The sequence below is a fragment of the Anguilla rostrata genome, chromosome 13, assembly GCF_018555375.3.
Source record: "Anguilla rostrata isolate EN2019 chromosome 13, ASM1855537v3, whole genome shotgun sequence".
Lineage (NCBI taxonomy): Eukaryota > Metazoa > Chordata > Actinopteri > Anguilliformes > Anguillidae > Anguilla > Anguilla rostrata.
Window position 1 is genome coordinate 8,574,946 of NC_057945.1, and position 13,341 is coordinate 8,588,286.

A 13,341-nucleotide genomic window follows, 5' to 3' on the forward strand; every position below is an offset into this window, starting at 1 on the left:
GAATGGCGCTTTTTACAGAGAACTCTCACAAAGACACTGTACAGAGTAGCAAGAGCAAAAGAGGAAACCCTCAAACGGTGGCGAGAATAAACTCCCCAATGGGAAGAAATCTCGAGAGGAACCCGTAAAGTAGCAGTAGAATGGAATGTAGCAGAAATTAAGGTTTACATTACATTACATTTACATTACAGGCATTTAGCAGACGCTCTTATCCAGAGCGACTTACAGAACTTTTACATAGCATTTTACATTGTATCCATTTATAGCTGGATATATACTGAAGCAATTTCAGTTAAGTACCTTGCTCAAGGGTACAACGGCAGTGTCCTTACCCGGGAATCGAACCTGCGACCTTTCAGTTACAAGCCCAGTTCCTTACCCACTGTGCTACACTCCGTCCTTTACAAACTCATGTCAATGTTTTTTTAAATAATGGATTACATTTATACATTATAAATGAACTGATGCTGGTTTATAGGACTGTTCAGACACAGAAAACATGTGCAGTCCTCATGCTGCTCATGTAGGTTGCACGGTGGTGCAGTGGGTAGCACAGCAAGAAGGTCGTGGGTTTGAATCTCGGCTTGGGGCCTTTCCGTGTGGAGTTTGCATATTCTCCCTGGGTACGCGTGGGTTTCCTCCGGGTACTCAGGTTTCCTCCCACAGTCCAAAGACATGCAGGCAGGCTAATTGGGGACTCTAAAGTGCCCATAGGTATGAGTGTGTGAGTGAATGGTGCGTGTGCCCTGCGATAGATTGACAGCCTGTCCAGGGTGTATTCCTGCCTCTCTCCCAATGCACGCTGGGATAGGCTCCAGCACCCACCATGACCCTGCCCAGTATGTGCAGGAATAGATAATGGATGGATACTGCTTGTGTAAATACCAAGCGCAAAATCACACTGTCACTCACACAATTTATCTAACTTGCCCAAATACATCAACTGCGCTGTGGTAAGATGTCTGCTGGGGTTCAACTGCATCTGTGCTGAGAATGCCATCAGGATAATCAGAGAAACCCAGACACAACAGCGAGTCACCTCTCTCTGCCTCTCTTCCCCCTTCACTACGAACTCACTGAGAAGAATAGAAAAGACAACGGCTTCCTCTCGAAAGGTCCATTAATTCCCATACATAGCCAAATTCTAGCAAATGGCTGACACCCGAGTTAGTCCACAGTACGAGGAACTAGCGGACCATTTCAGACACGGCCCGTTTGATATTTCATTTTAACAATCCTGAAAGGGCAAATGTGTTTTTCAGCTGCAGTATTACATGCATCAGGAGCAGCACCTTAATAAACAAACATCACTGCAGTAACAGAAGAGACAGTAAAGCACAACTGAAGCAACCTGTGTGAGCTGCACTGTCAGGTGCATTGTGCCACGATACTCTGGTCTTGCCCTGGGGCAGACTGTGGAACCGCAGGTGCATTACGTTCTACTGAACTCTAATTTAAATGAACACTGTGTGGAACCGCAGGTGCACTATGATCCACTGAACTCTAATTTAACTGAACACTGTGTGGAACCGCAGGTACATTATGACCCACTGAACTCTAATTTAACTGAACACTGCAGTGGAACCGCTGGTGCATTATGACCCACTGAACTCTAATTTAATTGAACACTGCTGTCAGAGATGTAATTCACCATTTGGCCATTCTCAGCCATAGAAAGCTTCAAAGCGCTCAGCCAACGTAGCCTGGAGATAAGACACAGAGAAGGAACTGGGGTGTGTGTGTGTGTGTGTGTGTGTGTCTGTGTGTCAGAGGGTGTGTGTCCATCCTCCTCCCCCCTCCTCTCTTTCACTTGGTAAAATATGCGGGTTTCTTTTATTTTGGAGTCCGTTACAGCAACATGGCAAGAAGTCAGTTTGTAACAATTAGTTGGTAGTGGGAATCTGAGACCTGTATCAAGGTCAGGTGTTCTACAGTACATTGCATTTCTGGTCTTGGGACAAACAAGCTATTGTTTGGTATTTTTCTGTGTGACTGTCTACGTCTGTAACCTTTGTTAATTGTTTTAAGGTAGTTGAACCTCGTCTTTAGATTGGACACGGGAATTTGTTGTAACTTTTTTTTTTTAATTTCTTCGTTTTCTTCTGGTTGTACATTTTGATAAAGATTGATCCAATAGTTTGTTTTGCCTATAATTGAATTTGGCTATTTAATTTAATTAATCTTTGAAAATAACTGCTGGATTCGGAAAAGTAAACATATTTCATATGATCCTCTATTCACCTACACTGCAGACAGTTTTAAGGTTAAGGAGGTTATTGTGCGTTTACCCTATGCTGCACAGATCCCAGCCTCTATAGATGGAAGAAAATGTCTTGGTTTCCTGACCTAATATGTGCCATTAGACTCTAATGCAAATGGAAAAATGAAAACACGCAAGATCAGGACCTGTGTCACTCCGTGTGCTTTGCTCTTACATTGTACTGTCCACAGACAGGAGGCCTGGAGACTGAGATACCACCAAATATAATTGCCTTGCAATTTAATTGAATTAAAATACAGTCAAAAAATAGGATAAGAGAAGTCATCTCTTTTCTTTTTTCTTCTCTCGATAGTTCAGCCAAACATTCCCTCCCTCCCTCCCTCCCTCCCTGCCGAATCCCCTTTTCCCATCCCCCAATTTTTCCTTTCAATTTATTACTCATTTTTTTATTCTCACCCCTTTGAACCTCATTCTTCTCTTTCATCTTTCTCCCCCTCTTTTACCCCCCCTTCCCCTCTGCCCACCTCCCTACTGCGCAGTGCAGAATGTAGAAGCTATGACAGGAATACTCAAATGAGCCTGTATGAAATCACTTGAACTCTCATGCTGGTCTGTACTGAATCTGATATCGGTCCCTGTGTGCTAGCTCTGTAGCCTCCCTGCTGGGCCCTTTAACACTACGTGTCACGGAGAGACCTTATTCTAACATACCGCTTTACAAAAGAATACGCAATATGAATTGTGATTTATTTTGGGTAGAATTCTCTTAGCAGTAATGTTGTGCAAATGATTTTGCTTAAAACACTGTCATATAAAGAAATGAATAAACCTGCACATTCATCTGCATCCCAGTGTCACATTTATTACACCGATAAGGCGTGTGGTATAAATCCCACTCTACTGTACAGTGTAGAGACGTGTGCATATTACAGCCTTATTCAGGGTGTATGATATAAACTACACACTGCTGTGTACAGATGTGTCTGCAGATTACAGCCTTATTCAGGGTGTATGATATAAACCACACACTGCAGTGTACAGATGTGTCTGCAGATTACAACCTTATTCAGGGTGTATGATATAAACCACACACTGCAGTGTACAGATGTGTCTGCAGACTACAACCTTATTCAGGCTGTATGATATAAACCACACACTGCAGTGTAGAGATTTGTGTTCAGATTACAGGCTTATTCAGGGTGTATGATATAAACCACACACTGCAGTGTAGAGATTTGTGTTCAGATTACAGGCTTATTCAGGGTGTATGATATAAATCACACACTACAGTGTAGCCAGGACGGAGTGTAGCACAGTGGGTAAGGAACTGGGCTTGTAACCGAAAGGTCGTAGGTTCGATTCCCGGGTAAGGACACTGCCGTTGTACCCTTGAGCAAGGTACTTAACCTGCATTGCTTCAGTATATATCCAGCTGTATAAATGGATACAATGTAAAATGCTATGTAAAAAGTTGTGTAAGTCGCTCTGGATAAGAGCGTCTGCTAAATGCCTGTAATGTAATGTAGACACATGTGTGTGCAGATTACAACCTTATTCAGGGTGTATGATATAAATCACACACTGCAGTGTAGAGATGTGTATGCAGATTACAGCCGTATTCAGGGTGTATGATATAAATCACACACTACAGTGTAGACACATGTGTGTGCAGATTACAACCTTATTCAGGGTGTATGATATAAATCACACGCTTCAGTATAGAGATAAATGTGCAGATTACAGCCTTATTCAGAGTGTATGATATAAATCACACACTGCAGTGTGGAGATGAATGTGCAGAAAACTACTGTATAAATCATCATCCACTGCACAAATCACTAACAACTATAGAAAATTAGTAATTACTCCACACATCAGTAACTGCTGAAAATATCAGTGGGTTGTGAATGCTTGTGTTGTTGAAGGTGTGCATGTGAACCTCTTGTGAACATTGCCTTGATAAAGGCCCAAAGCCAAAAAAAAAAAAAAAAAATTGGTTGATTTTTTAAACAACTAAATAGTTTTTCACTTCCATTTATCTCCAAGAGTGGCAGCGCTTTTTTCTTGTTCGTGCCGCTGGGTGTTAGTGTGATATAGTTCTGGATTAAATTTGTTCATTAGTGGCAAACCCTAAGGCATTGAGACACAAAGGGCAGTTCCTCTCCCCGGCTGGAAGGAACAATCAACTTTGTTCTCAGAGATAAAAAATAACCCCCAACCTGCAGACATGAGCCCCTTTCCCACATGGAACCCAGAACATCGCCGGGTTCAATTCAACTCGGGTTAGGTAGTGGTTTTCCCCATTCATACTGTACATACAGTGCCCTCCATAACGTTTGGGACAAAGACTATTTTTCTTGACTCCGTATTCCACAAATTTACATTCGTGATCGAATAATTCACGTGATTCTTAGCTTTTATTAACCCGTTAAGTTGCAGAGGCCAGAGTGGGTATATTTACATTCATTCTTTTTTCTTTTTTTACAGTGAAATTTCCAATCAATCTGATCAGATGACATACAACTTGAAAGTAATAAAACTCATGGTTCTATCTCTATTAACCATTTTACGATGTCAATGTTTTAGCAACAACGGGTCCTTATTTTGTAACGTGGGGTGGCAAAACAAGCTTGGGGGGGGTCCTCAATTTCTATGCGTTTTGGAAATCCACAGATGTCATGAATCATGGTAAAGTAGGTATCTTTATCATGCCAAGGATCTAGCGAAAATTCACTGTAATTTTCAGTCCCAAAAACGTGATAACTAAGAAATATCGATAGGATGCCCATTGTTTACTCAACAATTCTCCTGAGAAATGATCATTGTTGTCCATTTTGCCATTACATACACACCCAAAGTATTGTGTACATAGGAAGGTTATTACCTTTTGGTTTGTATTGACTCTCTGAAACAAGATGAGCCCATCTATAAGCTTGCCTGACAAGTACTGGCCAAGCAGTCCCTCAGTATAGCCAAAGGGAAATCTGCCAAAACATAGCTTAGAAAAAACAATGCAGAATGCTCATTTTTAGTGGTATTGTCATCAAATTGAGCCAGGATTTGTCCAGAGCTGTGGCTCAATTGTGTTTCTAAACCTACCGGGTACACCCACAATTATCTGTATCCATAAAAAAATCATCTGTTAGGAAAGAAAAAAAACTTCCACTTCATCTGTGCTTGAGCTTCTGTTTCTTTCTTTCAGAAATATTTAGAGTAATTACTCATGGAAAATGCACTCCCAAGGGTTACCTTTCAGAAGAGACCAGGATTATGCCTGTAGTCAAAAGGGTTCAAGAATAGTAACAATTTTATATTGGGCATATCATTTTCAGGCTTGTGTTAATAAGGGGAGTGAAAAATACCCTTTAAAGGGATTAAAGGGTATTTTATACAGTTTGGTTTCACCCCACAGAAGTTACAGCACTTTTTATACATCGCTCCCCCATTTCAGGGAACCATAATGTTTGAGACATATTAATGTTATGTAAATTAAAGTAGTCAATCTTAGGACTTTGCCTCATATTCTCTTTATGCAATGACTACTCCAGGTCTGTGACCATAGTCATCACCAGTACTGAGAAGGCTAGTTACCTTAAAGTTACTCTTCAGCACATGAAACACATGTTCAATTGGATTCACATCAGGTGAATGACTTAGCCAGTCCAGAATCTTCCTGTTTTTGGCTTTAAACAACTGTTTTGTTGCTTTAGCAGTATGTTTGGGTTCACTGTCTTGCTGTAGGATGAAGCGTTGTCCAATGGGTTTGGTGGCATTGGCTTGAACTTAAGCAGATGTTTCTGTGCACTTCAGAATTCCTTCTGTTGCTATCAGCAGTTACATCAGCAATGAAGACAAGTGAACCAGTACCAGTGGCAGTCATACATGCCCAAACAATAACACCCCCACCATGTTTCACTAATGAGCTGGTATGCTTTGGATCTTGGGCATTTCCTTTTGGCCTCCATACTTTGCTCTTGTCATCGCTCTGGCACAAGTGAATCTTGGTCTCATCTGTCCAGGGAACCTGGCATCCTGTTTTGGCAGCTAACTTGTGCTATGCATCTAGCAGTGTAGCCTCTGTAGTTCTGTTCATGAAGCCTTCTGCAGACAAATCTAAAACTGCGGAGTACTAAGCCAAATCAAGAAAAGAAAATGCCTTTGTCAAAAACATTAGAGAGGGCACCGTAGGTCTCCTATATGGAAAAATTTCACGTTGAGTCTGTTCACTTGTTCACTCATGACATGACCTTTCCGAATAGATTAGCCAAGGCAGGATGTCTACTCTCTGAACAATGCAGGACAGTTATTAACATTATGTTAGTCTGTCTTTAAAGCCTGATATTTAGCTGAATAATAGTCTTGGCAGAGAGTTACATCCTACAAACACAGCACAGTTGAAGATCTGAGGCAGTGAGACTCGTCCATGCACCACAGCATAGTGCCTTAACCAAATGAGGCACCCAGCAGCCCTGAAGACTTAACTTACAGTATCATCCTCAGCCAATACAGTTCAGTTATATGATCCCGCAAATGTTAGAGAAACAATGATAACATGATTTATAAGCTAAAAATCACAACTTGTATGTGGAGTTGTTGCCAGTAAAAGTTAAACAAAAATAATTATTTTAGTCAAGTCAAATAGGTAGCTACAACTGTCTGATGTGTGGCACTACCCAGCTTGCTTCACTGTGTAAAAAAGCAACTTAAACGGGCAGTTTACTTCTGCTTTGAATCTACGGCGTAGGTATGGCGTAGCCGCGTTCCCTACGCCGTAGCCTAATGTGCACCTCCTCAGAAATGTAACTACACGTTGCGGCGACGCAGACCTCAACAACTGTGATTTGTCCGCTTGGTAGCATCGCATTTCCTCCTACGCATTTCCAACTAGTGTTTTGGCGGTGTATTGCAGAGCGACTCAGACAGACCAGCGCACAAGTATAAATGCTCACAATGGCGTAGGCCACTTGCATAGGCTATGGCATAGGCTCTACGTAGATTCAACGCAGAAGTATAAATCAGGCTTTACATGGAGTAGTATCTGTCCATCCAGATAGTTTTGCTGAAATGTGACAGATTTTCTCGACATTCGTTGCAGCTCATCCTGATACAACATACCTCGTGGCTCCATCTTCACGTGTCTTCAAAGCGCCAAAAATTTACATTCGAAAAATTCAGTAGTAACATATATTTTTAAAATATAATCCCATGGTTACTAATGAACATCCACAGAGCTAATTTCCGCACAGTTTCATCAAACTACTTTCACCGAAGTATGCCAATATAGCCTATATCCCCTTTAAAACTGGAAGGGCCTCATAGATGTTTACCAAGGAGAAGTGCTGCATAGGACACAAGCAATTCATTAGACTATGGCGTATTTGTTACCATTTGTAAAATGTTGCACATTCTGCAATGCTGCTCAATTTTTCCACATTTAGCATCGCCAAGTTTAGAGAGCAATTTGTCTGACGCATTGTAATTGCTTTTCCAAGAGTAATGTTATGCATTAAAGCAAGATTGAAAAATTATATATTATATCTAAATGTAAATGTGAAATTTTAAATGTCAATATTAAATATAAATTTAAATGTTAAATATAGAAACTAAATATTTGGAACATATGTTAATTGGTGATTCCCCTTATGTGTAACATCATTTTCTTTACATTTAACATGTATATGTATGTATCCCTCTCCTGTGCACACACCACCTTTACACACCAGGAGAGAGAGAGATTGGGAAAGAGAGGGAGACAGGAGGCAGGCTGTAGCAGAGGAATGGGTAGAGGAATCAGTGGCAGGCTGGACCACCAATTGCAAGGTGATGAGGGAAAGGTAGACAGAAATAGGAATGGACCGTTTAGCTGGAGCCATGGAGCCATTTTTAATCTTTCATTTTATTCCATCTATAATACATGCTGGGGATTTTATTTTTGATTCCCACCACTGAGCCACCAATGACCTTTATAAAAATAAATAAATAAATAAATAAAAACATGGCAAAGAGCCCGTGTGTCTTTTCACAAGTGAAAATGATGGTAGGATGGGCTGACAGAAAGGAGGAAGATAGGGGGTGATCAGGACAAAGAGAAGGAGAGGACCCCATTGGTCTAATGAGAGAAACGCTGAAGCAGCAAACTGACAGGCAGAACGGGACGTGACCGCAGCAGAAATAGAGAAATGGAGAGTGAAAGATGAGAGGAGGGAATGAGGGAGACAGAAGCATTTTCATTACCATTTTAACTGTTTACCACCACAGAGCTTCCTCGCAGCTACATGTTGTGTGTTTAGTATCGTAATGGTCCACTTCACCAGCACTGTTCCAGCTCGTCTTGTCAATAAGGCGCTAGTGAAATAAAATGAAATGAACAGACTTGAAATGGAGAGAGAGAGAGAGAGAGAGAGAGAGAGAAAGAGCAATAGAGGGCAGACGAGAGAGGGAGGTGGAGAAAGAAATGGAAAGAGGGTGGTAGGGAAAGATAGATTGGTGGAGGGGTAAAAATAGAAAGAAAAAGCCGAAGGTGAGACCTGATTTGTCTGGTTGACTGACCAGAAGAAGACCCATCTGAAATGCAATTATTTGAAGAGGATAAAAAAGAGCAGAGATAGTGAGAGAGAGAGAGAGAGAGAGAGGGAGACTGGGAGAGAGAGGCAGAGAAGCAAATAGAGAGAGAGAGGAAGATGCCATTACACAAAAAGAGCATGCAGTGGGGAGAACTAGCAAACGGAGACTCGCGGAGCGCGGAAAGGTCAGTGTCTGCGCTGCGAGACAGATCATGTGACTCCTGTCGGCTGTCATTCGCTTGACAAATAGCTCTGTGCGCAGGTGAAGCCCTGCTGGTTATCATGCACACACACGCACATACTCACACACATACTCACACACGCATACACACACACACATACTCACACATGCACACACTCACGCACACATACACTTATACTCACACACACACATAGACAGGCAGGACATACATCCATACCTGTACCACGCCTGCGCGTGTATTTTACAAGTTTTATACCTAAACATATGTGCCAGAAAAACCACCCATCTTTAATATTTGTGGGGAAATCTGAGGTTTGTTTAGCTGCCACATTCTTGACATTTCCTGTGAAAAAATAATAAATGCAGAGGCTTGCTTTCTGCTCTTCTTTTCATATATTTTCACACCCACATTATATTTGCATACACACACTGGCTAACCATGGCAATGATATGAAGTAAGAGGCTGGAAGATATCAAGCACAAGACCGAGTGCCTGGTGGATGAAGAAATGAATGAGCTACATTGCACTATTTATGCACAGAACCCTTTCATTTTAATAACAAGATACAATATTGGGCTTAAATCTCAAACACCAGGGAAATATACAAATTTAAAAAATGCAGAAGATCCAATGAGCTCAAATGGACAGCAAGGTGTACAATTCTGTTGCGTTGGGCTCAGATTGCAGCCCTGTGCAAAACTGTAGTGTTGGGCTCAGACTGCAGTGCTGTGCAACACTGCAGTGTTGGGCTTAAACTACAGTGCTGTGTGTAACTATAGTGTTGGCTCAGATTGCAGTGCAGTGCAACACTAGTGTTGAGCTCAGATTGCAATGCTGTGCAACACCAGTGTTGGGCTCAGACTATAGTGCTGTTTGTAACTGTAGTGTTGGGCTCAGATTGCAGTTCTGTGCAACACTGCAGTGTTGGGCTCAGACTGCAGTACTGTGTGTATTTGTATTGTTGGGCTCAGACTGCAGTGATGTGTGTATTTGTAGTGTTGGGCATAGACTACAGTGCTGTGTGTAGCTGTAGTGTTGGGCTCAGACTGCAGTACTGTGTGTATTTGTAGTGTTGGGCTTAGACTACAGTGCTGTGTGTAGCTGTAGTGTTGGGCTCAGACTGCAGTGCTGTGTGTAACTGTAGTGTTGGGCTTAGACTGCAGTTCAGTGTGTACTTGTAGTGTTGGGCTCAGGCTGCAGTGCTGTGTGCAACTGTAGTGTTGGGCTCAGATTACATACCTACATTTACATCAGTGAAGCATACTTAAAGTAACATTAGTGGATGTGATTTTATACACCAGCAGTAAATGCAGAAAATTGCTAATTTAATTCATCTTTCTGTCGCACGGCAGTGTCCTACTGAGAGCATGAAAGACAAATTTTACATACACTTCTCACAGAAATGTTTAATGTTCAAAGCCAGCAAACAGTTTTTTTAAGTAATAGATTTGTGGGAATTTTGTAACACACAGATACACAATAGAAACACTGGAGAGACATTGGGGGAGGGGGTGTTGCTGCTAACACATCCACAAGAAATATTTGATGGAACGGACATTCTTCTGCGTCATCTCGCTTTGATCCCCCCCCCTCCCCCCAGAATTTGCTCTGTCAGTGAAATGCCAGACCTAGCAGTTACAATCAAAGAGATAGTGGCATGTTGAACTGTCATGATCATTGTTGTAAAAATGGTTGTTTGAAAGTTCTGTTTTGTCCTAGCCCCAACCACAAACAACTCCCAGCCTGTTCTAACCCCCCAATCACACACAGCCCACCGCCTGTACTAACCCTGCCCCCCCCCCCCCCCAATCTGCCAATTACATCATAATTCATGATGCTGCTTCTGATACATAATCTACTTTTGGCCTTTTGGAGCATTCAAACACTGAGACTGATTTATAAAACACAATACATTCATTTGGGTCTCAAATATAAATGTTTTGCACTCTGTTCTCCTGTATTCTATGGGTTAAACTGTATTCGTTTGATTTAATTAAGTCGGAAAACCAGCCAGAGGAGCTTAATTTTAATCAAGCGGTATTCTGAAGGACACATATTCAATATGAGTGTGAGTGTCTGAATCCCTTTCACCAGCCAGTGTCACAGTGCGTGCGTCTGTGTGTGTGTGTCAGTACGACCTTTTCCTCCAGCGTCCTCAGCAGAGATTTAATGTGTTTAGTAAGGACACATCCACGGCACCCTGCTGTTCCAATCAGCTGCTGTGCCAGATTAACATATCCTAATCCCCAATTATAAACCATCTCCTCTGCTTCCTGCTCTGGGGGGGGGCATCAGAGGCAGGGACATGCAGATACAAAGTAAAAGGGAGGGGGTGCGAGAATGAAAGGAAGGATTACACAGTCTGGGGTTAAACGACAACAAAGTAACACGAGGATAGAGAGCTGGTGTCAGTGCTTGTGTGCGATTCACAGAACTCTGTCACAGCAGGTCATATGGACCACCTGTATGAGAACACTGACATTGTGTACCAGTATTAGATACTGACACCAATAGTATTAATGAGAACACTGACATTGTGTATCAGCATTAGATACTGACACCAATAGTATTAATGAGAACACTGACATTAATGGTACTAATGACAACACTGATACTCTGTACCAGCATAGGGTAACAACACTACTTGCATTAATGAGAACACTGACATTAATGGTACTAATGACAACACTGATACTCTGTACCAGCATAGGGCACCAACACTACTTGCATTAATGAGAACACTGACATTAATGGTACTAATGAGAACACTGACACTCTGTCCCAGCACTAGGCACCAACAATAATTGTATTAATGAGAACACTGATACTGTGTATCAGCATTAGATACTGACACCAATAGTATTAATGAGCACACTGACATTAATGATACTGTACTAATGAGAACACTGACACTCTGTACATAATGTAGTACAGCCTCGGTCAGAGAGTGTCAGTGCTCTCATTAATGCTGTTAAAGTATCAGTGAGTACTGCACCCTCAATATGAACAAAAATGCTCGATAAGGTTCACTTTATTGTTCATAAAATGTTTTCTATGCTCACAAATATTTTAAATCTTGTTGCAATTCCACTGCTCAGAAAAAAGAACAAAAACATTTTTAATGCAAAATCATTTTTATGATGACATGCCCAATTTCTTGGCAGCCTCCCTTTAGCAGATAACACAGCAGAGTCATCTCCTATCACATTTGATGAGGTTGTAGAGCGCACAGTAGGAGACCTGAGACCATTCCTCCGTGTAGAATCTACCCAACCTGTCAGAATCCTTGGTTTTGCATGTGGACCCCCCCTTATGACCTTTTGAACTGACTCCACAGGTTTTCAATAGGGATTAGATCCGGGGACTGGGATAGTCATTGTGAAACTTTATTCTATGGTCAGTTACCCTTTTTTTGTGGATTCGGAGGAATGCTTTGGATTACTGTACTGCTGGATGATCCAACCATGACCCAGTTTTAGCCTCTTGGCAGAGGCAGCCAGATTTTGGTCTGTAATCTCCCGGGACCTCCCCGGGTTCAATTTAAAAACTGAAAAATAAAAAAATAAGAACATTCCAAAAACCTACTTTTCCACGGTTTAAAGGAATAGTTGATAGTCTGGGACCCTCTCTTTAACACTGCCCTTCTACAGCATGTCCATTGCCCTCTAGTCTACAAAATTGACACTCTCCCTCTCTTCCCCCCCCCCCCCCCCCTCTTTCTCCTTCTCTCCCTACAGAAGGGTCACATAAGTAAAATGCTGTACTCTGTTGATGCGGAAGGTCGAATGAAGGTTGCAGTATAACATTCTGTTTTATATATGCATTGGATGTGTGCCTGTGTCCAGTCACAGCACTATTAGCCACTGTGGGAGTGTGCATGCGCAAGGTTGACCCACTCACTGTTCCTGCTGTGAAGTAAAGTGCTTTCGTGTTACACTCATGTACTGACCACTTAGGACAGTTTTGTGCAGCTTGTGGAATAACCTCTTCCTGAAACCCTTTTCAAACCATAAATAACTTCTCAGATCCATCTTCTTAACCTTTTCCTGTCTCAGCGCAGTTTGTGGCACAGCGAGAGTACAGTTGTACACTGCAGTGTTACTCAATGATGTAGTTTGAGTGCAGCTTTAGTTGTACAGCTTTGCTCGGCGAGAGTGCAGTTCTGCAGTGCTGTGTGTAGTCAGAGGCACAGTGAGTGCGTAGTTATACAGTGCAGTGTTACTCAGTGGTGCAGTGAGTGGAATTGTACAGTGCAGTGTGCAGTTGTACAGTGCAGTGTTACTCAGTGGTGCAGTGCAGTGTGCAGTTGTACAGTGCAGTGTTACTCAGTGGTGCAGTGCAGTGTGCAGTTGTA

General features: G+C 42.0%; 1 protein-coding gene across 2 annotated transcripts in view; it reads left to right on the forward strand.

The window, feature by feature from the left end:
* The window catches only part of LOC135237980 (PDZ domain-containing protein 4-like), a 36,624-nt gene that overhangs the window by 12,943 nt on the left and 10,340 nt on the right, over positions 1–13,341 (forward strand). The window contains exon 2 of one of the 2 annotated variants that reach the window (XM_064305582.1): positions 12,725–12,778. The exons of the other annotated variant lie outside the window; for it this stretch is intronic. Within the exon in view, the coding sequence (XP_064161652.1) occupies positions 12,725–12,778 (54 nt within the window). The remainder of the gene's footprint in view (positions 1–12,724; positions 12,779–13,341) is intronic. 2 annotated transcript variants of the gene reach the window in all.